Source organism: Heloderma suspectum, chromosome 3, assembly GCF_057233095.1.
Source record: "Heloderma suspectum isolate Gila_16-S chromosome 3, 16-S_ref, whole genome shotgun sequence".
Lineage (NCBI taxonomy): Eukaryota > Metazoa > Chordata > Lepidosauria > Squamata > Helodermatidae > Heloderma > Heloderma suspectum.
The window spans coordinates 6,589,843-6,606,385 of record NC_139460.1 but is presented as its reverse complement, the minus strand read 5'-3'; the positions used below and the strand labels follow the sequence as shown (position 1 = coordinate 6,606,385).

At 48.9% G+C, this 16,543-nt stretch overlaps 1 protein-coding gene across 2 annotated transcripts; it reads left to right on the top strand.

Annotated features, from left to right (window-relative positions):
- The first annotated feature begins 1,367 nt into the window (after nucleotides 1-1,367).
- P2RY6 (pyrimidinergic receptor P2Y6) lies at nucleotides 1,368-15,890 on the top strand. 2 transcript variants are annotated; one of them, XM_084841589.1, is made up of 3 exons: nucleotides 6,773-7,800; nucleotides 13,720-13,819; nucleotides 15,128-15,890. In XM_084841589.1, exons 1-3 carry the CDS (start codon nucleotides 6,859-6,861, stop codon nucleotides 15,187-15,189), a joined length of 1,104 nt encoding a protein of 367 aa, XP_084697715.1. In that variant the 5' UTR covers nucleotides 6,773-6,858; the 3' UTR covers nucleotides 15,190-15,890. The 2 variants fall into 2 exon arrangements, with proteins under 2 accessions (XP_084697713.1, XP_084697715.1); XM_084841587.1 differs by lacking the exons at nucleotides 13,720-13,819; nucleotides 15,128-15,890 and adding an exon at nucleotides 1,368-1,531 and having other exon boundaries at nucleotides 6,793-7,830.
- Nucleotides 15,891-16,543: the final 653 nt, after the last annotated feature.

The window sequence follows — 16,543 nt, the reverse complement described above, 5'->3', positions numbered from 1 at the left end:
AGGCTGCTCCCAGTGACTCCCTGAAACCCACATTTCGGGACGGGCTGAGCCGAAAATGCCCTCCCACATTTCCATGTCCCCAATTTTAGGCCGGGGGGGCCCTGCTGGCGTGGGGGCCCTCAGCAGGTGCCCCACCATGCCCAGCCTTGACGCTGACCCTGGCTGCCATTCCCCCTCCCAGCCGTGCCCCTGGAAGGACAGTACATCCCAACATCGCATCCTTACAAGGGATGGGATGTTGGCGTGGAATTGGCGCTCGCAGGAGCTGCCACGGCTTGTGACAGCACCCAAACCTGGGTTCACAAGGGGAGCGGGCAGAGACGCCCCTGCCGTGCGAGGAATCTGTCCCGGATCGGAAGACTTTCTCGCCCCCTTTTCACCTGCTCTTCCACTGAAGGCCGCAGAATTTCCACTCAGCTTTGTTCGGAGCAGGGCTGCCAGCCGTCACTGGGGCAGGAGGCACTCTAGGACAACCCGAGACGCCATCTTGCTCGCTGCGGGACCCAGGGGGCCGGAGCCCCTGGAGAAAGGCCAAAGAGAAGAAGGAACGTTCAGTGAATCGTTCACGTCAAGAGAAGCCTTGCCTGCCGTTGTTAGCGGCTGTCATCATTACAGTGTATTTGGTGTGTGTGGGGGAGAAAGTTAATGTCATTGTTTCACAGCAACAATGAACATTTATTTTGTAAGTATCAAAACTGTTGATTAAGGTGCTTGTTGTTGTTCTCCATCAGCCCTCCCCAACCTGGTGCCTTCCAAATGTGTGGGACTACAACTCCTGTCATCTCCAGCCAGTAGTGGCAATGTTGGCCGAGGGAGGGAGATGGGAGTTGTAGTACAGCACAACTAGAGGGCATCAGGCTGTTCTACATAATACTTGACTGATCAGCTGTGTTTCTCTTAAACAGTCAAATGTGAAACCCTAGGTTTAATTTATTTTATGCAGTTTCTTTGTGTTGTTATATCCTGCCCGAAAACGAAGAGTGCTCAGGGCAGCTCACACACAAAAAAGAACCATTTCGAAACAGAAATAATAAAATATGTAATGCAGTAGTTCTGATGCAACATTAAAATAACTTTATCCTATGTTGTCACCTAGGCGGGACACTGGAGAGGTACGTAGGCTGCCAGCAGCTTCTTCCTCTCCAAGTGTGTCGCTGAACTGGTGCTCTGTGATATTCGTTGCCACAGAAGGGATTGTGCAATTCTTGCAGCCGTAATAGGAGGGCGTGGCAGGCCCTGAATAAATAGACAATTTCCTCCCCCCCGGCACCCCCGTCTGGGACACTTCATAGTGCAACTCGCACAAAAGGAGGAAGCAATGGATCTGTCAGTTTGGGATAAAAGTGATGTGTGCGGTTATTGGCGGAGACTTGGTCAGGGGGAAACTCCTGTGTCGGTGCTCAAAACATGATGCCTGAATGAAAAGCAGGAGCAGCAGCAGAGCCATTAGACAGACTGTGGCTGTGGGAGCCGCACATTTGATTAGGAAGCTGCAGATTCCCAGGGGCCAAACGCTCCAAGCTGATTATAGGTAAGTGGGAGTATTCTGGCCTTGGCGGGGGGGGGGGGGAGACCTAGCTCAGTGGCAAAGCAACTGCTTTGCATGCCAGAGGTCCCAAGTTCAATTCCCGGCATCCCCAGGTGGGGCTGAAAAAGACCCTCGTCTGAAATCCAGGATAGCCACTGCCAGTCCGTGTGCAGAGAGCCGTTGCTTCTCTCTTCCTTTCCAGAAGTTCCTTCTGCTCGGCTTCTTGGCTGTATTTGCAGCTGCTTTCTCTTCCCAATGCATCTAAAAGCAGTGGGACCCTAGGCCAGCTGATCACGGGGTCTTCTGCTGACCAAGACCAGTGGGTCTTCCCACATCCGCAGTCTCTTAACATACTGGCTTTCAACAAATAAAAATAATAGCACCAACCCGGCTGTGGCGGAGAGGCCTTGCGTTTCCTTCCCATTTGGACTTCCCATTTTGGCTGTGGTTAGTTGCTCTCCGGTTGTCAAAGTGGGGAGACGTTGGGCTTCATCTGGCCAGGTGGGTGAACAGAAGCACAAGGCTGTAGAACAGGGCTGGGGAATCTTTTCTTTTTATGATTGTCTGTCTGTCTGTCTGTCTGTGACTCCCTCTCTGGTCAAGTGGGGGGCAGATCACTATCTCCAGAGGTCTGAACTGATTGCCTACAGAGTGCTTTGGAAATTAAGCAGAGGGCTGCAGTTTCCCATCCCTGCTGCAGAAGCACCAACTTTCCCAGAAAGGCAAGTGCATTTCACAGCGCAGATTTTAACCAGCAAGCGGCAGAGGATGGGCTGCGTCATTTACAGATGGGGAGGTGGGATTGCTTTTTCTTGTCTACTCAGGGTGGCACTAACTAAACAAAAATATAGGAATATAGGAAGCTGCTTTATACTGAGTCAGACCATGGGTCCATCTAGCCCAGTATTGTCGATACTGACTGGCAGCAGCTCTCCAGAGTTTCAGGCAGAAATTTTTCCAGCCCTGCCTGGAGGTGCTGGGAATCAAACCTGGGACCTTCTGTGTGCCAAGCGGGGGCTCCACCGCTGAGCTACAGCCCATCTGGAGGTCACCAGGATGGGAATGGCTGGCTAGAGCTGTGTGCATTCCATCACCTTGCACTCTCCCAGATCTGGACTGAGCTCAGAGTTCAGCATTTGAAGAATCTCGGTTCGTTCGTTCTTTTATTTAAAAAAAAGGAACATTCTAGCCCTCAAGGCTGGGAAGATAAGCTGGGGGGGGATGCATAAGAGATGCCTAATCACAGCTCAGAAATTCTGTAGATGTGGGACAAGATTCCCAGAGCTCCGAGTTACATTCCTTGTCCTGAATAGAGCTTCGCCCCTTAGTGCCTCATAAAAGCAGAATCAGTTATGCAAATATGATAATGGATTTGCCTAATTTACATTAGCCCCAACCTCCCATTTTGCCTAGGGGTGGAATTTTGGCCTATATTCTTTACCCATCCAGCACAGGGTAGATCCAGCCACGGGATGTGATGGGCTCTTGGAAGAGGCAAGGCAAGACGCAAACTTGAGTCCTCTGTGCTTGTCTGTCAGGATTCTGCTGTCCTGCACTGACCGTGGCTTGACACGAGGAAGCAGTGTGTGTACAAGCGTGTGTGCACACACTTGCTTCTTTGTTGCCCGCATTTGTTGATACATCATCTCTAGCGCTTCCCGTCTAGCTTGTACAGTCAGGATCTTGAAAACTCTGTAAAAAATCTGCTGGACGGCTCAAGCAAGTACTGTCTCTTTCTCCTCTTAAAACGGCTCGTGCACAGACTGGCCTGACTGGTTTGTTGCCCCCAAGCCACTGCGCTGCAAAGTCCGACAACTGTACCTCAGGGTCCCTTGCCAGGTTATAAAGGTCACAGGGAGGCTGGTGGCTCCGATGTCAGTGGGTGGGGGGTGAATCTGCTCCGGGCTCAGTCAGAGCCAGCTATCCAAGGAGCGACGCCTCGGATAGCTCCATTAGAGTTCTGACTGGTTGTGACTGAAACCTGGAACAGATTCACCTCCCCATCAGCTTCAGAGACACCAGCCTCCACTGCAACCTTGCATGGATGCAATGAGCCCTCACGTGACCCGCACATTTCCACGGTCACGAATGCCCAATCAGACAAGAATTACTAGGGATGAACCGGCAAACATGGGCAATGCCAGTCTGAAAACACAGTTGGCATAGGCATAACAGCTGTTGTATTATTTTCATCCATTTATATAGTGCTTTACAAAGCGGAAAAGGACAATGCCCTGAGGAGCTTGTAATCTGCAATCTGAAATTTGACGCAGGGGAGACGGAGGATCAGGAGGGGTGTGAGATGGAGTCAGAGGTGAACAGGGAAAAGGAATTTGCATAGGTTTAGTTGCAGTAAGGTACGGGATCTCAGGGGCTGAAGCCTGATATTATTAAATAATATCTTCTGCAGTTGTAAAAATGTGCAAGCTTTTGAATAACATAACACTGATGGAGATGCAACAGCTGTGGGATCCATAGCAACTTCAGTCTCTACCTCCCTCTGTGGCACAAGGCTGCCACCTACTGGTACATAAGGATTATGACAGGAGGCATGCTTTCCCAGCGTCTACTGGTCCCATCGGGTTTTTTACATGGGGATTTCTCAGACCTATTCAGTGGCAAGCAAGGCTGCATCCACATGAACCAAGTCTTACTCAGGGCAAGTGCCTTACATTGGTAGTGTTTGCATGTGCTTTACGCATCCACTGACCTTTCCAACTGGAGTGCAGAGGCACCTGGGCCGATCCAGGCCTTCCATCAGGGATTGCTGAGACTTAATATTTTTAAAAATTGATGCCGTGATAACACCAAATTGTGCCATACAACCAGGAATGCCCATTTCCATCAGATTAGCAGAATATCTTGCATGAAGGGTTTATTTTGCATTCTTTGGCTGCCGCAGAAGCTGCAGAATAGCATTCCGTTGGAAAGGCCCATCAAATCCCATGCACTTGCCACCTGGTTTAAACCCCTCTGGGATTGCTTAATAATGGAAAACAGCCTTCATCTAATTAAGGCAGCAAAGGGGCAGGCTAAGGCAGAAATGCTCTAAGTTACTTGGTATCTTTTTCTGAAGTATATTTATTTATCACTTATCATATGGCTCAAACTCTACCCGGTCAATACAAAACAGTAACGGCGGTATTTATTTATTTATTTTTGAAATGTGTTAAAAGTTTCTTCATCTTCTGTTGGGCAGTTAGATCTATGTTTTAGAAGAAGCTTGCTGTATGTGTTTTATTTATTTTATTCATTTAAGAAGAAGAGCCCTGCTGGATCAGATCCAAGGGTCCATCTAGTCCAGCATTCTGTTCACACAGCAGCCAGCCAGCTGCCCACAGGAAACCCACAAGCAGGACACGAGTTCAACAGCACCCTCCCGCCCATGTTCCTCAGCAACTGGTGTACAGAGGCTCACTGCCTCTGATACTGGAGGCAGAATATAGCCATCAGGACTATAGCCTTTGATAGCCTTCTCCTCCAGGAATTTGTCCAATCCCCTTTTAAAGCCATCCAAATTGGTGGCCATCATTACATCTTCTGGAAGTGAAGTAACTCAGATTATTTCTGCCTTAGCCTGTGCTGCCTTAATTTGATGGGGAATCTTTTCCATTTCTTTTGGGTAGTAATTTTTTTGTTACTTATTTGGCATCTCTCTGTATCAGCATTCAGTGGTTACATTTGGAAGTGCATGCACTCATCATGAGAGTCCCCATAGCCATGCCCTCACAGAGAGTCGAAAAATGCAGGCAACTGTGTTGATTTGTGGGTGTGGATGGGTGTGGGTGTGAGCTATATGTAGGCTGACCATATTTCCTTGAGACAAAAACGGGATATTTGGATGACAAACACGGGACAGGGTTATGTAATATTCTCTATTCATGAAAAAAAACCTAAACTCACTGCAAAAGAGCATGGAAAGGGGCGCAAATGAATAACACAAATTTATTGCATATACACACCAAAAACACTCATAAATATACATATATAAAATGCTTATAAAATATCACATGAGCAGTAAACAGATCTGTATGGCATACCACACTGAACACTCTAATGCAGGACTGCAGTGGCCAGACTGCAAAAAAATCATAAACATACAGCAAAAAGAAAAAAGGAATGAACACCCCGACTGCTATCACAAGCCAGTATATGCTAATGTCCCACCGAGAGTTCCACTGTAATAAAAAAATAGCTAACAGCCTGTTGAACTGAAATACGAGTCTGAAAAGTCCGAATCAAACTGAATGTAGGGCAGAAAGAATCTCTGTGGGCGGATGGATGGTAGAAATAACAGTAAGACTCGCGCTCCTGGCTCCCAGACGCTGAATGGGGCTTAGCGGCCGCCTCTTGAATTCCCCGCCACTGCAGACAAGGAAGGGGGCGGCGTCTGATTGTGGCTAGCTCAAGAGGCCTGGCCCTGGCTGGATGAAGGAAATGGACCTTCCTCTTTCGTCATGCTAGTAGTTTTACTGCACGCGTTGATTAGCATACAGCCTTATGATAAATGCGTTGTTTTTTACAAAAAATTAAAAATGGGACAAAATTGACATTTATATTATAATGACAGGATGGTTGGGAAATATGAAAAAAACGGTACTGTTCCGTTTAAAATGGTACGTATGGTCAGCCTAGGTGTCTTTTGTAAAGCTAGGGGGTCTTAATTGCCCATTCAAACCAAGTCACCCCAAAATACTTTGCACTGTAATAGCTCACTGCAATATATTGTTGCTGAGAAAATCCATTCCCCCTCCAGCTACTGTGAGGATTGCAGCTAAGCACAGAGGAAACAAGGAAGCCCGAGCCAGGTGTCAGATGCTGTCACGATCCTGCTAATCAGAAAGTCACAGTGTTTTGACCCTACAAGCCCTGACTGTACTACACCACCGGATGCATCGTCTAAAAACTAAATAAAAAGTAAAATAAAAATAAACCCTATAGTCCTAAGACAGTGAATTCTAGTGCACTGGGCCCACAACCCAAAAGTCCTTAGCAATCTGTTCCCCAAGTCCCTCATCTAGATTTCCAGTCATGTGAGGGCTCCCTTGGAGAGAGAGAAACCTGATGTACGTTAAACTGTTTGGGATATGGATGCTCTGATTTGAGTTCTGACTGGTTCTGTCTGAAACCTGGAGCAGATTCACACACACCCCACTGACACGGGAGCCACCAGCCTCCACTGGGGACATCCCCCTCCCAAGGTAGAGTGGGAGAGAGAGCTAAATAAAAGAAATGTATGTGACTGCTGTCTGTCTCACCCACAGGTTCTGGTGGCCTGGAGGACAACCCGGGGTTTGAGCCGAGCATACCAAAAGCCCGGTACTTTAGGTATGGATAACCTGACCTCTTCCGCTGGTGAGAAGGACTCGTGCACTTACCATGAAGAGTTTAAGCAGATCCTGCTGCCGCTGGTCTACTCCGTGGTCTTTGTGCTGGGGCTGCCCTTGAACTTTATTGTCATCATCCAGATCTGGTTGTCCCGCAAAGCGCTGACCCGCACCACCATCTACATGCTGAACTTGGCGTCGGCTGACCTGCTCTATGTCTGCTCCCTGCCGCTCCTCATCTACAACTACTCCCAAAAGGACTACTGGCCCTTTGGCGATTTCACTTGCCGCTTGGTGCGTCTCCAGTTCTACACCAACCTGCACGGCAGCATCCTGTTCCTGACCTGCATCAGCATCCAGCGCTACCTGGGGATCTGCCACCCGCTCTCCACCTGGCACAAGAAGCGGGGCAAGGGGTTCACCTGGACGGTGTGCGGGGTGGTGTGGGTTGTGGTCATTGCGCAATGCCTGCCCACTTTCGTCTTCGCCTCCACTGGCACCCAGAGGAACCGGACCGTGTGCTATGACCTGAGCACGCCGGAAAGCTCTGGCAGCTACTTCCCTTATGGCATCACCCTGACAGTCACGGGGTTCTTGATCCCCTTTGTCTCCATCTTGGGGTGCTACTGCTGCATGACCAAGATCCTCTGCCAGAAGGACGAGATGATCGGGTTGGCCGTCCGCAAGAAGAAAGACAAGGCCATCCGCATGATCGTCATTGTCGTCCTGGTCTTTGCCATCAGCTTCTTCCCCTTCCACCTGACCAAGACAATGTACCTGATCGTTCGCGCCATACCTGGGGTGCCCTGCCTCACCCGGCAGGCTTTTGCCATCACCTACAAATGCACCCGGCCTTTTGCTAGCATGAACAGCGTCCTCGATCCCATCCTCTTTTACTTCACCCAGCGCAAGTTTCGGGAAAGCACCAGGCACTTGCTGGATAAGGTCAGTTCCAAATGGAAGCATGACTCCTGAAGGATGGGCACAAGAAGCATGTGGAGGCAAGTGCGCACGAGTGCCAAGGAGGGGCAGGCGCTGCACCAACGTGCTACAGAGCAGGCCGTCTCTCTCCCCGCTGGTATCTCATGGCCCAGCCAGAGGGGGAGATGGGCCTAGTTTGACTGAAAGCCCCAAGGCCTGACTCTGGTTGCCATGCCAGCCCCACTCAGAAGGCCTCGGCTTCTTCGCTGAGAAGGGGAATGTTACTGTTTAAATAATGGACCACTGGTACGCTCCCCTCTCCCTTGCACTGTGGCTTTGAGGAACCGTTCATACTGGCTTTGGAGATGGCTTTCTTCCATGCCTGTCCCCAACGTGTTGGAAGGATGACCAAGAGGCAGGTAGAGTAGAAGATGATGAGCAGGAATGCTGCTTATGAACAGTTATGCCTACAGGCAGCTTTAGAGGAAGATCCCTTTAATGAGAAATCCCAGATGGGGACGACCAGGGAGAGACCTCCCGTAATTGCTGCGACCCTGTGGGGCTCAGCTAGGGACTGTTCAAGGAACAGTATTTTTACTGCTCCGCTAAGGAGGGCCCCAGGCTTTCCGATCTCTTGTAAAATTAGGGGTTTCCGAACATGACCTGTGAGCAGATCCTTTGACAAGAGATATCCACAGAGATATCCACAGAGATATCCAAGATATCCACAGAGGCTACCACTAGGACTGGAGAATGAATGGCAGCAAATAAGTGGGTCAAAACCTAAAGGCTGTGGGAGTTGCTGTAGGGCTGGAATCTGGCCCCGATACACTTCAGTTTAGGAAACGGGGCACTGTGCAGTCCACACACACACACAGTTTCACTGTAGGGATCCTGTTAGACATAATCAGTGTTTAATTGGCTTGATGCCGTTTCTGTGTATCCTTGATTCCTCTCCCCTCTCCTTGCTACTCCTTTAATAGGATGTAATGAAATCCAGACATGGAACTACAACTTAGTATACGTTGGCCAAAGGTCTAGCAAACCTACCAAGCGGGAAACGTCTTAAGTATTTTGAGAATATTTGGGCACTGAAGCCTGAAATCTAGGCTGTGGTGCAGAATGGGGCTTCCCAAGAATCCCAGCTTCTCATTTCTTTGTTTATAGCAAAGAAAGCAAGGTCCTAGCCTTCACGGTTCCAGAGACACAAGCTGGGAAAATGTACGTTAGTATTCTAATCCGGAGCCCCATGGTTGCTCTGATGTACACGTGGAGCTGTTGCGTATGTGGGCCGCTCCAGTCACATCAGTGTCCCGTAGCTGCCTGCTCTGGGGCACAGGTGACGGAAGAGACACTGCAGAGGAATAAGCATTGTAAGTAAAGCTGCAAAACCCTAAGTGCAGCAGCATCGGCAGGGCCGGAGCACGGGGCACAGATCTAGGGCCTCCAAATGACAAGCCACGGTGGCTCCTCCTCCCAGCTGACTTGCGTGTCAAAGGAAGTGCTGCAGCAGTCGCCCATCCAGGCTGCAGCCCCCCGATGCACCATTCTGAACAACAGGGGCTGAATCAAGCAGATGCGGCCTCTGGGACAATCCAGCCAGGGGAGGCACAGGAGCAGGGTAAAGGCTGCCAGCGTTTTTATTCCAAAGTATGCCTGCACAGGCCCGTTTGCAGTGTACCGTGATGGATATGTTCTGTTTAATGCTCAACTGTTTACACAAGGCCTAGCTGCAACGTGCTACGATACGTGTTTTATCAGACAAACGGTTTATATTGTAATCATGTGTCATCCTATATTATTAGTATCCTTACAGCCCCCTGGAGAAGACCTTAAAATAAAAAGAGGCCAGAACACATTGGGCCTTTCGCAAATAATCTTTGCTCCAGCATCCTGAGACGCTTCTCTCCTTTTTGGATCTACTTTGGAAGCTTACCTGCTTTTGTGCCCTGTCGCTGCTCCTATGCCCTCACTGGCTGTGCGCCGCCAAAGAAAGCATCTGGTTGGTTCGGCTCGCTGCTACTCCAAGCTAAGAAAGCAAAGAACCCTTCCATTTCAAATGGCCACAGGGACTGCAGCTGCAACGCTTCTTTTTACAAGCGAGTCAGCGGGGGGGGGGGGGGACCGCCAGCAGGTGAAAAAAGGAAGTGGGCTTGTGGGGTTAGGAATGCGCGGGGCCCACGGGACTCAGGACCCCCTCAGACCTAGTGGTGTCGCGGCCTAAATGCCTGCGGTCTGATATTTTGGTTTCCTCAGCCAGTGGGTTAGGACCCGCTACTGGGCGCAGGCTGGCCTAAGGTGGGTTGCAGCCGAAGAATTACTGCCATGCTAATGTATGGTAAAACATTGTGGGAACCCCGATGCATGTTTGGGCTAAAGGGGGGACCCAGGTCTGAAAAGACTTAAAGATGTGTTTAACTGTATTTTATATATTGAGCCCTTGTCATATGGACTATAAGTTGGCGCACATCAGTTTGTGCACGAGTGAGGAAAATAAAGTGCCCTGTGCTGCCCAGTTTGTACTTGACCCAGGAAAAACCAGTGCCCACACCAGCAGCCAGAAAGCACGTGAAGCCATGTCCCTACCGTCCAGCAGCCTGTACAATCTCTGCAATCAGGAAGGTGTTGCTGTTGCCAGAGCTATAATTGACCAGGGAGCAAAGTGCAGAAATCTGTCCCCCTTCTCCCTTTTGGTCAGTGGAAAGAAACAAAGGAAACACGCAGTGGAAGGAAACATACAGCAAAGGAAACACAGGACAAACACCACTGCTTCTTTTTACCTGTCAGTCGTTCCAGTGCCTTTGCACTCATTGGTTGGAATACCTGTCTTCCTGGTCAGTTGAACAGAGAACCCCATGTCCATGGTGCCACAGCCTGCAACATCCCATGGCGCACGAGCATGCACCCACCCCCCACCCTGACTGCTGCTGCCTTGCAAAAAGATGCATGTGGAATGCATAGAAATGAATCCGGGAGTCCTGGTAATGTTACGAAGATGGCTGTATAGGACTCACACACCTCTGTCTCATCTGCAGAATCCACTTCTCAGCCAATAGGTGCATCAAACAATCTAAGGCACCAAACAGTCATAAGAACATAGGAAGTGGTGTGCTGGATCAGACCAATGTCGATCTAGTCCCACATTCTGTTCACACAGAGGCCAACCAGCTGCCCATGGGAAACCCACAAGCAGGACATGAGCGCAACAGCACCCTCCCGCCTATGTTCCCCAGCAACTGGTGTTCATGGGTACACTGCCTCTGATACTGGAGGTAGCACATAGCCATCAGGACTGGTAACCACTGATAGCCTTCTCCTCCAGAAACGTGTCCAATCCCCTTTTGAAGCCATCCAAATTGGTGGCCATCGTTACATTTTGTGGTAGCGAATTCCAAAATTTAACAGAAGTCCTTTTATCTGTCCTGAATCTCCCACAAATCAGTTTCATGGAATGACCCCATTGGGTTCTAGTATTATGCGAAAGGGAGAAAAATGTCTCCCTGTTCACTTTCTCCGCACCAGGCATAATTTTGTACACCTGTATCATGACTCCCCTCACTCACCTTTTCTCTAAGCTAAACGGACCCAGACTTTGTACTCATAGGGGATCAGCCCCGTCATCATTTTACTTGATCTTTTCTGCCCTTTTTTCCAGCTAACTCTACAATATCCTTTTTTAGGTGTTGTGACCAGAACTGTACACAGTATTCTAAGTGTGATCTCACCATAGATTTGTATAAGGAGAGTATGATATTGGCAGTTTTATTTTCAGTTCTTTTCCTAATTGTACCCAATGTGGAATTTAGCCTTTTCACAGTGGCCGCACACTGGGTCGACATTTTCATCGAGCTGTCCACCACAACCCCAAAATCTCTTTCTTGGTCAGTCACTGCTAGCTCAGATCCCATCAGGTTATATGCAGTGTTGGGATTTTTCGCTCCAATATGCGTCACATTCAAGACGAGGCTGGGCAGCCATCTGTCAGGGATGCTCTGACTTGGATTCCTGCATTGAGCAGGGGGTTGGACTAGATGGCCTTGTAGACCCCTTGCAACCCTACTATTCTATGATTCTATGACTTGCTTACATTGAACCATATTTGCCGTTTTGATGCCCGTTCTCCCAGTTTGGAGAGATCCTCTTGGAGGTCTTTGCAATCCCTTTTTGTTTTAACCACCCTACATAATTTGATGTCATCTGCAAACTTGGCCACTTCACTGCTCTCTCCTAATTCCAGATCACTTATGAACAACTTGAAAAGCATTGGTCCCAATGCAGATCTAGCGTATTGGAGTAGCATGATAAAAGACTATTTAGTGCCCTGGAAATAAACTCCTTTCTCCAGACATATAACATTACACCTCTAATGGCAACAAGTAGCTCTGTGATAAGAAGGCCATACACAATGGGCTACAGCAATGGTAGGGTTGGCGGAGAATTTCTCCCCGAAACTTCGGGGGGCCGAGCGCCAACGTGTTCGGCCCCCCGAACAAGTTTTGGGGAGAAATCCTCCGAACCCCCCCCCGCACCCCGCACCCCCCCCGGGACGGGACTTACCTTCGCCGAATGTCCCTCCCGGCGGCGGGTCCGGCCGGCGGTTTGGCGGGTGTTTGAGCGGGGTGGGAGCAGCAGCCGGTCTTTCGACCGGCTGCCGCCGCCGCCATTGCAATAAAAGAAAAGAAAAAACGCCCCCTGATAGGCTACGTGACGATTCACGTAGCCTATCACGGCTAGATTTGCAAAGTCAGCCATGATAGGCTACGTCAATCGTCACGTAGCCTATCACGGGTGACTTTAAAAAAAAAAAAAAGTGTGTACGGATAATGGCGGCCCCCATAGGGAGCCGACATTCCCGTTCCTTATTTGGTCGCCGTAGTCTACGTAAACATTTACGTAGACTACAGCGACTAAATAAGGAACGCGAATGGCGGCTCCCTATGGGGGCCGCCATTAGCGTATGCGCTTTTTTTTTTAAAGTCACCCGTGATAGGCTACGTGACGATTGACGTAGCCTATCACGGCTGACTTTGCAGATCTAGCCGTGATAGGCTACGTGAATCGTCACGTAGCCTATCAGGGGGCGTTTTTGTTTTTTAACTTTCGCGTTCGCGGCCGGGCGAGGCGGGAAGCCTCCCCCCCGGCCTGAATTTCGGCCGGGCCGAGGCGGGAAGCCTCCCCCCCCGGCCGGAACTTCACGGGCGGACCAGCGAAGCGCCTCCCCCCCACCGCGAACGTCCTTCGAGGACAGGTAAGGGAGTTTCGTCCACCCCTAAGCAATGGTAAGACAGTGTAGTGGTTAGAATGTTAAGTTGAAATGGGTGACCAGCCAGATGAGCGATTAATAAATTTAATAATAAATAAATAAAAATGGGAGGCTCAGGTTCACATGCCTACCCGGGACTGAAGCCTGCTGGGTAATCTTGGGCCAGTCACTGTCTCTCACCCTAAGCTACCTCACTGGGTTGTTGTGAGAATAAAATGATCTAGTCCCCACTTGGCCATGGAAGCTCACTGGGTGACTTTGGCCCAGTCACAGACTCTCAGCCCAACCTACCTCACAGGGTTGTTGTGAGGATAAAATGGAGAGGAGGATAATGTAAGCTGCCTTGGGTTCCTTGCAAGAGGAAAAAAGGCGGGGTATAAATGCAATAAATAAATAAAATAAATAAGGACCAATTGAGGGTGGAATAAAACCATAATAAGCAAACTACAAGAAATTGTAGCTCAAATGAGAGAGGTTTGGGAAAGATATTAGATTGGAATTCTTGGTACAATTATATCCCATTAAAGAACAACTTACCTCTTTATTGGGCGGGCCTGGGGGTGCTGAACAAGCTGCCAATATGGTGCTGAGTACCACCCTATATTAAATACACTGGAAAACAAAAAGAAAAAAGGAGAGCTTCATGATAAGGTCGATGACCCTGAACGTTGTCTCCACAGAAACAACGTCTGATTCTAGGGATTCCCAGAACGAGTGGAAAGAGGAGAAATCTTCCTGCAAGGCTGGCTGCCTGTGTTTTTTCCCCTGAACCTGCAACAGGTATTAAAAAATAAATACACTTGTAGGTTTTGCCTGCCTCATTAAGTTAAGGACAATAAGCCTCTTGACACAATTGACAGATTTGTCTTTTCTAAGATCCTACACGTGATTCGGAAAGCATCAAAGGGAGCTCTGGGCCTTAAGTATCAAGAGCAGCAGCTCCCGGTCCATCAAGACCCCTCTGGAGAGGTTCTATACCAGCGTGCTGCCTTTAGAGCCCTCTCAGAAGCACTTTGAAGGCTGTTCCGAAATTTAGCTTCCCTTAATCTTTGGTCACTCTTTGAGTTCCTGTTTTTTATAGCACTTGTCATCTATACTAGCAATTCTCGGGGAGTATGGGTGGATGATTTTATATTGCTGGGTCCTAGCTCCCCTCTTGTTTACACCCCACTGATCATGACTATACTAGTTGATTTTCTCCCTCTTTTGAGTACTCTGGGTAGTATTTTCTGACAGGTAGTTTAGCCAGGAGTCCACAAACTCTGGAAGGTGAACATGGCAGGGATACGCCCCTAATCTTGCTCCAGCTCGGAGGGGGGGGGCTCATCACCTTCATGCTTGCCAGAGGCGAGAAGGGCAACCATGATGGGCCAGTTATGTGTCTGGACACAGTGACATTGAGATCAAGTGCTCACATTTTTAAGTCTAACTTTATATACTAAACTGGTTCTTCTAAATCTCTGGTCCCCCTGCAGTTGCATAGCAAGTTTCCCTTTAGTTTGCTTGCAGCTGCTAACGTTGTCCTACCCACCAAATGGCGATGGCCTAATCCTCTCCCATTGGCGTTATGGATAGGATATGCTGATCGTGCAAAGGCCTGAGGCATCCACAATCAGTGGAAACCTTCCTCATTTTATAATTGATCATTTCCCATTGCTTATCTATTTGGCAGAACAGGAAGGCGCTTTGCACATCCCATCCTGATGTAAACCTAACTCCGTATATTTGTTCTATTTTTTTCTCATTGTTTACATTGATAGAGATCTATTTGATTTGCTTCATTGATCGTGTCTTGTTTAACAATATGTTCTTTTGCTCTCTGGTTTATAATGAACCAGGAAAACTTTGGCATGATTCAGACAGTCGTTAAGCCCAATGTGTTTCTCCCTCAGGAGCAAATATCAGTTTTCTAGATCCAGTGACCCTTCCATCAGGCCCCAGCCATTGGCCAGTTCCACCCATATGATCCCCCTTCCCCCTTTTGGCTTCAACTACCACTTTAGTTCTTGTCCGAAATATACCAAATTATATAAAACAAGTGGGACCTTCAACAAAATGCTGCAGTATATCCTCTTTTCCTGCTAACAGAAATGCTCTTCAGAAATGCTCTTCAGCCAGCCATACTGGCTGGTGGATGCTGGGAGTTGTAGTCGAACACATCTGGAAGGCACCAAGTTAGAGAAGACTGTGTTAGAGGGCTCATTCCACTTCCTGCCCTAGCCCCTGTTCCCCATTTTCCTTTAGACAGTCAACATTGCTTGGCTACTGAGTATGTTCCGTCCTCATGGGGCTGGGTTTTGGGGGGGGGGGTGCTCTTTAGGCTGTTCTTAAAGATTTCTTTGTACTTCTGCAAACTTTGCAGGCATACCAGTACCTCTCTCTTAGTTCTCAACACCTGAATTAGAAGGACTGATACCATATTTTGTATCCAGAGTGTACGCACACATTGGCAAAGATGAGAACGAGTTCCCCAAACCTAAAAGAAGGCCCTGTCTTCGCAGTATTACCCTTTCTCTCTTCCTTCCTAGCTTCTCCTATGTAAATAACCAGATATCTCACCTCTGCCTTTCCCAATGTGGTCCCCTTCGGGTGTTTTGGGCTACAACTCCCATCAACCCCAGTCAGCATGGACAGTGGTCAGGGATCATGGGAATCGGCATCCAAAGCATCTGACGGGCACCACATTGGAGAAGGATGTCTTTCCTGAACTTTTCCCCGCTTTTGCCTTTACTGTTTGTTGTCATGGGTTACGCACTTATGAATGCCTTTGTTATATTGTAAGCTTCATGGGGCAGGGCACAGTGTTTGTATAACTCCTTGAAGCTCTCCCTAAATAAAAACATTAATTTGCCTACCTACCAGCACCTTCAGCATGTTTTGTTGTCTAGCTTTGTTATGTACCTGTGGGCTCAAAAAGGGGGTGGGGGGTAGACTTCGTCAACATAAAAGGAAAATCCCGCTGCTGGTTCCATAACTTTTTGAGTGGGGCAGCTTGATCCCCTGGGGTGACTAGTGTAGATCGCCCTCATAAAGGCAGTTTGAGGGCAGGAGAGGGTGAGAGCTGTGTGCCCGAGGAGCTCAAGCAGCCTTCCCCACCCTGGTGGCTGAGCTGGAGGGTTGGGGCTGGGGATGGGAACCCTAGGCTTAAGTCACTCAACTCTCTAGGTATTCCTGGGGCGTCACCCCTCTCTTAGCCTAACCTACCGCACAGGGCTGTTGTGAGGAGTGCCGCTCTCAAGTCCACTGTGAGGAGCGTGTGACCTGTTAGTGAGCCCAATTCTCTTCTGCTCCCCAGATGCCACCTCACCCCGGTTCCCTTTCTCTTTCTCCTCTGGTGGGTAATAGCGTGTGTCAGGGGTTGAACAACAGGAGTCTATTTGCATGGGAATGTAAGAAATAAACACTTAAATAAATAAACCACAGACTCCGGCAGCAGGGCCCTGGCACATCACTCCGTGGGCCAGTTCTGAGGTGGAGAGAATCATTCGCCTGATCCTTGCTGCT

Coding starts and splice junctions, on each gene's coding strand:
- P2RY6 (XM_084841589.1), top strand. CDS start 6,859: ATGGATAACCTGACCTCTTCCGCTGGTGAGAAGGACTCGTGCACTTAC. Junction 7,801..13,719: donor CCAGGCACTTGCTGGATAAG/GTCAGTTCCAAA, acceptor TTGTCTCCACAG/AAACAACGTCTGATTCTAGG. Junction 13,820..15,127: donor TTCCCCTGAACCTGCAACAG/GTATTAAAAAAT, acceptor TCCTGCTAACAG/AAATGCTCTTCAGAAATGCT.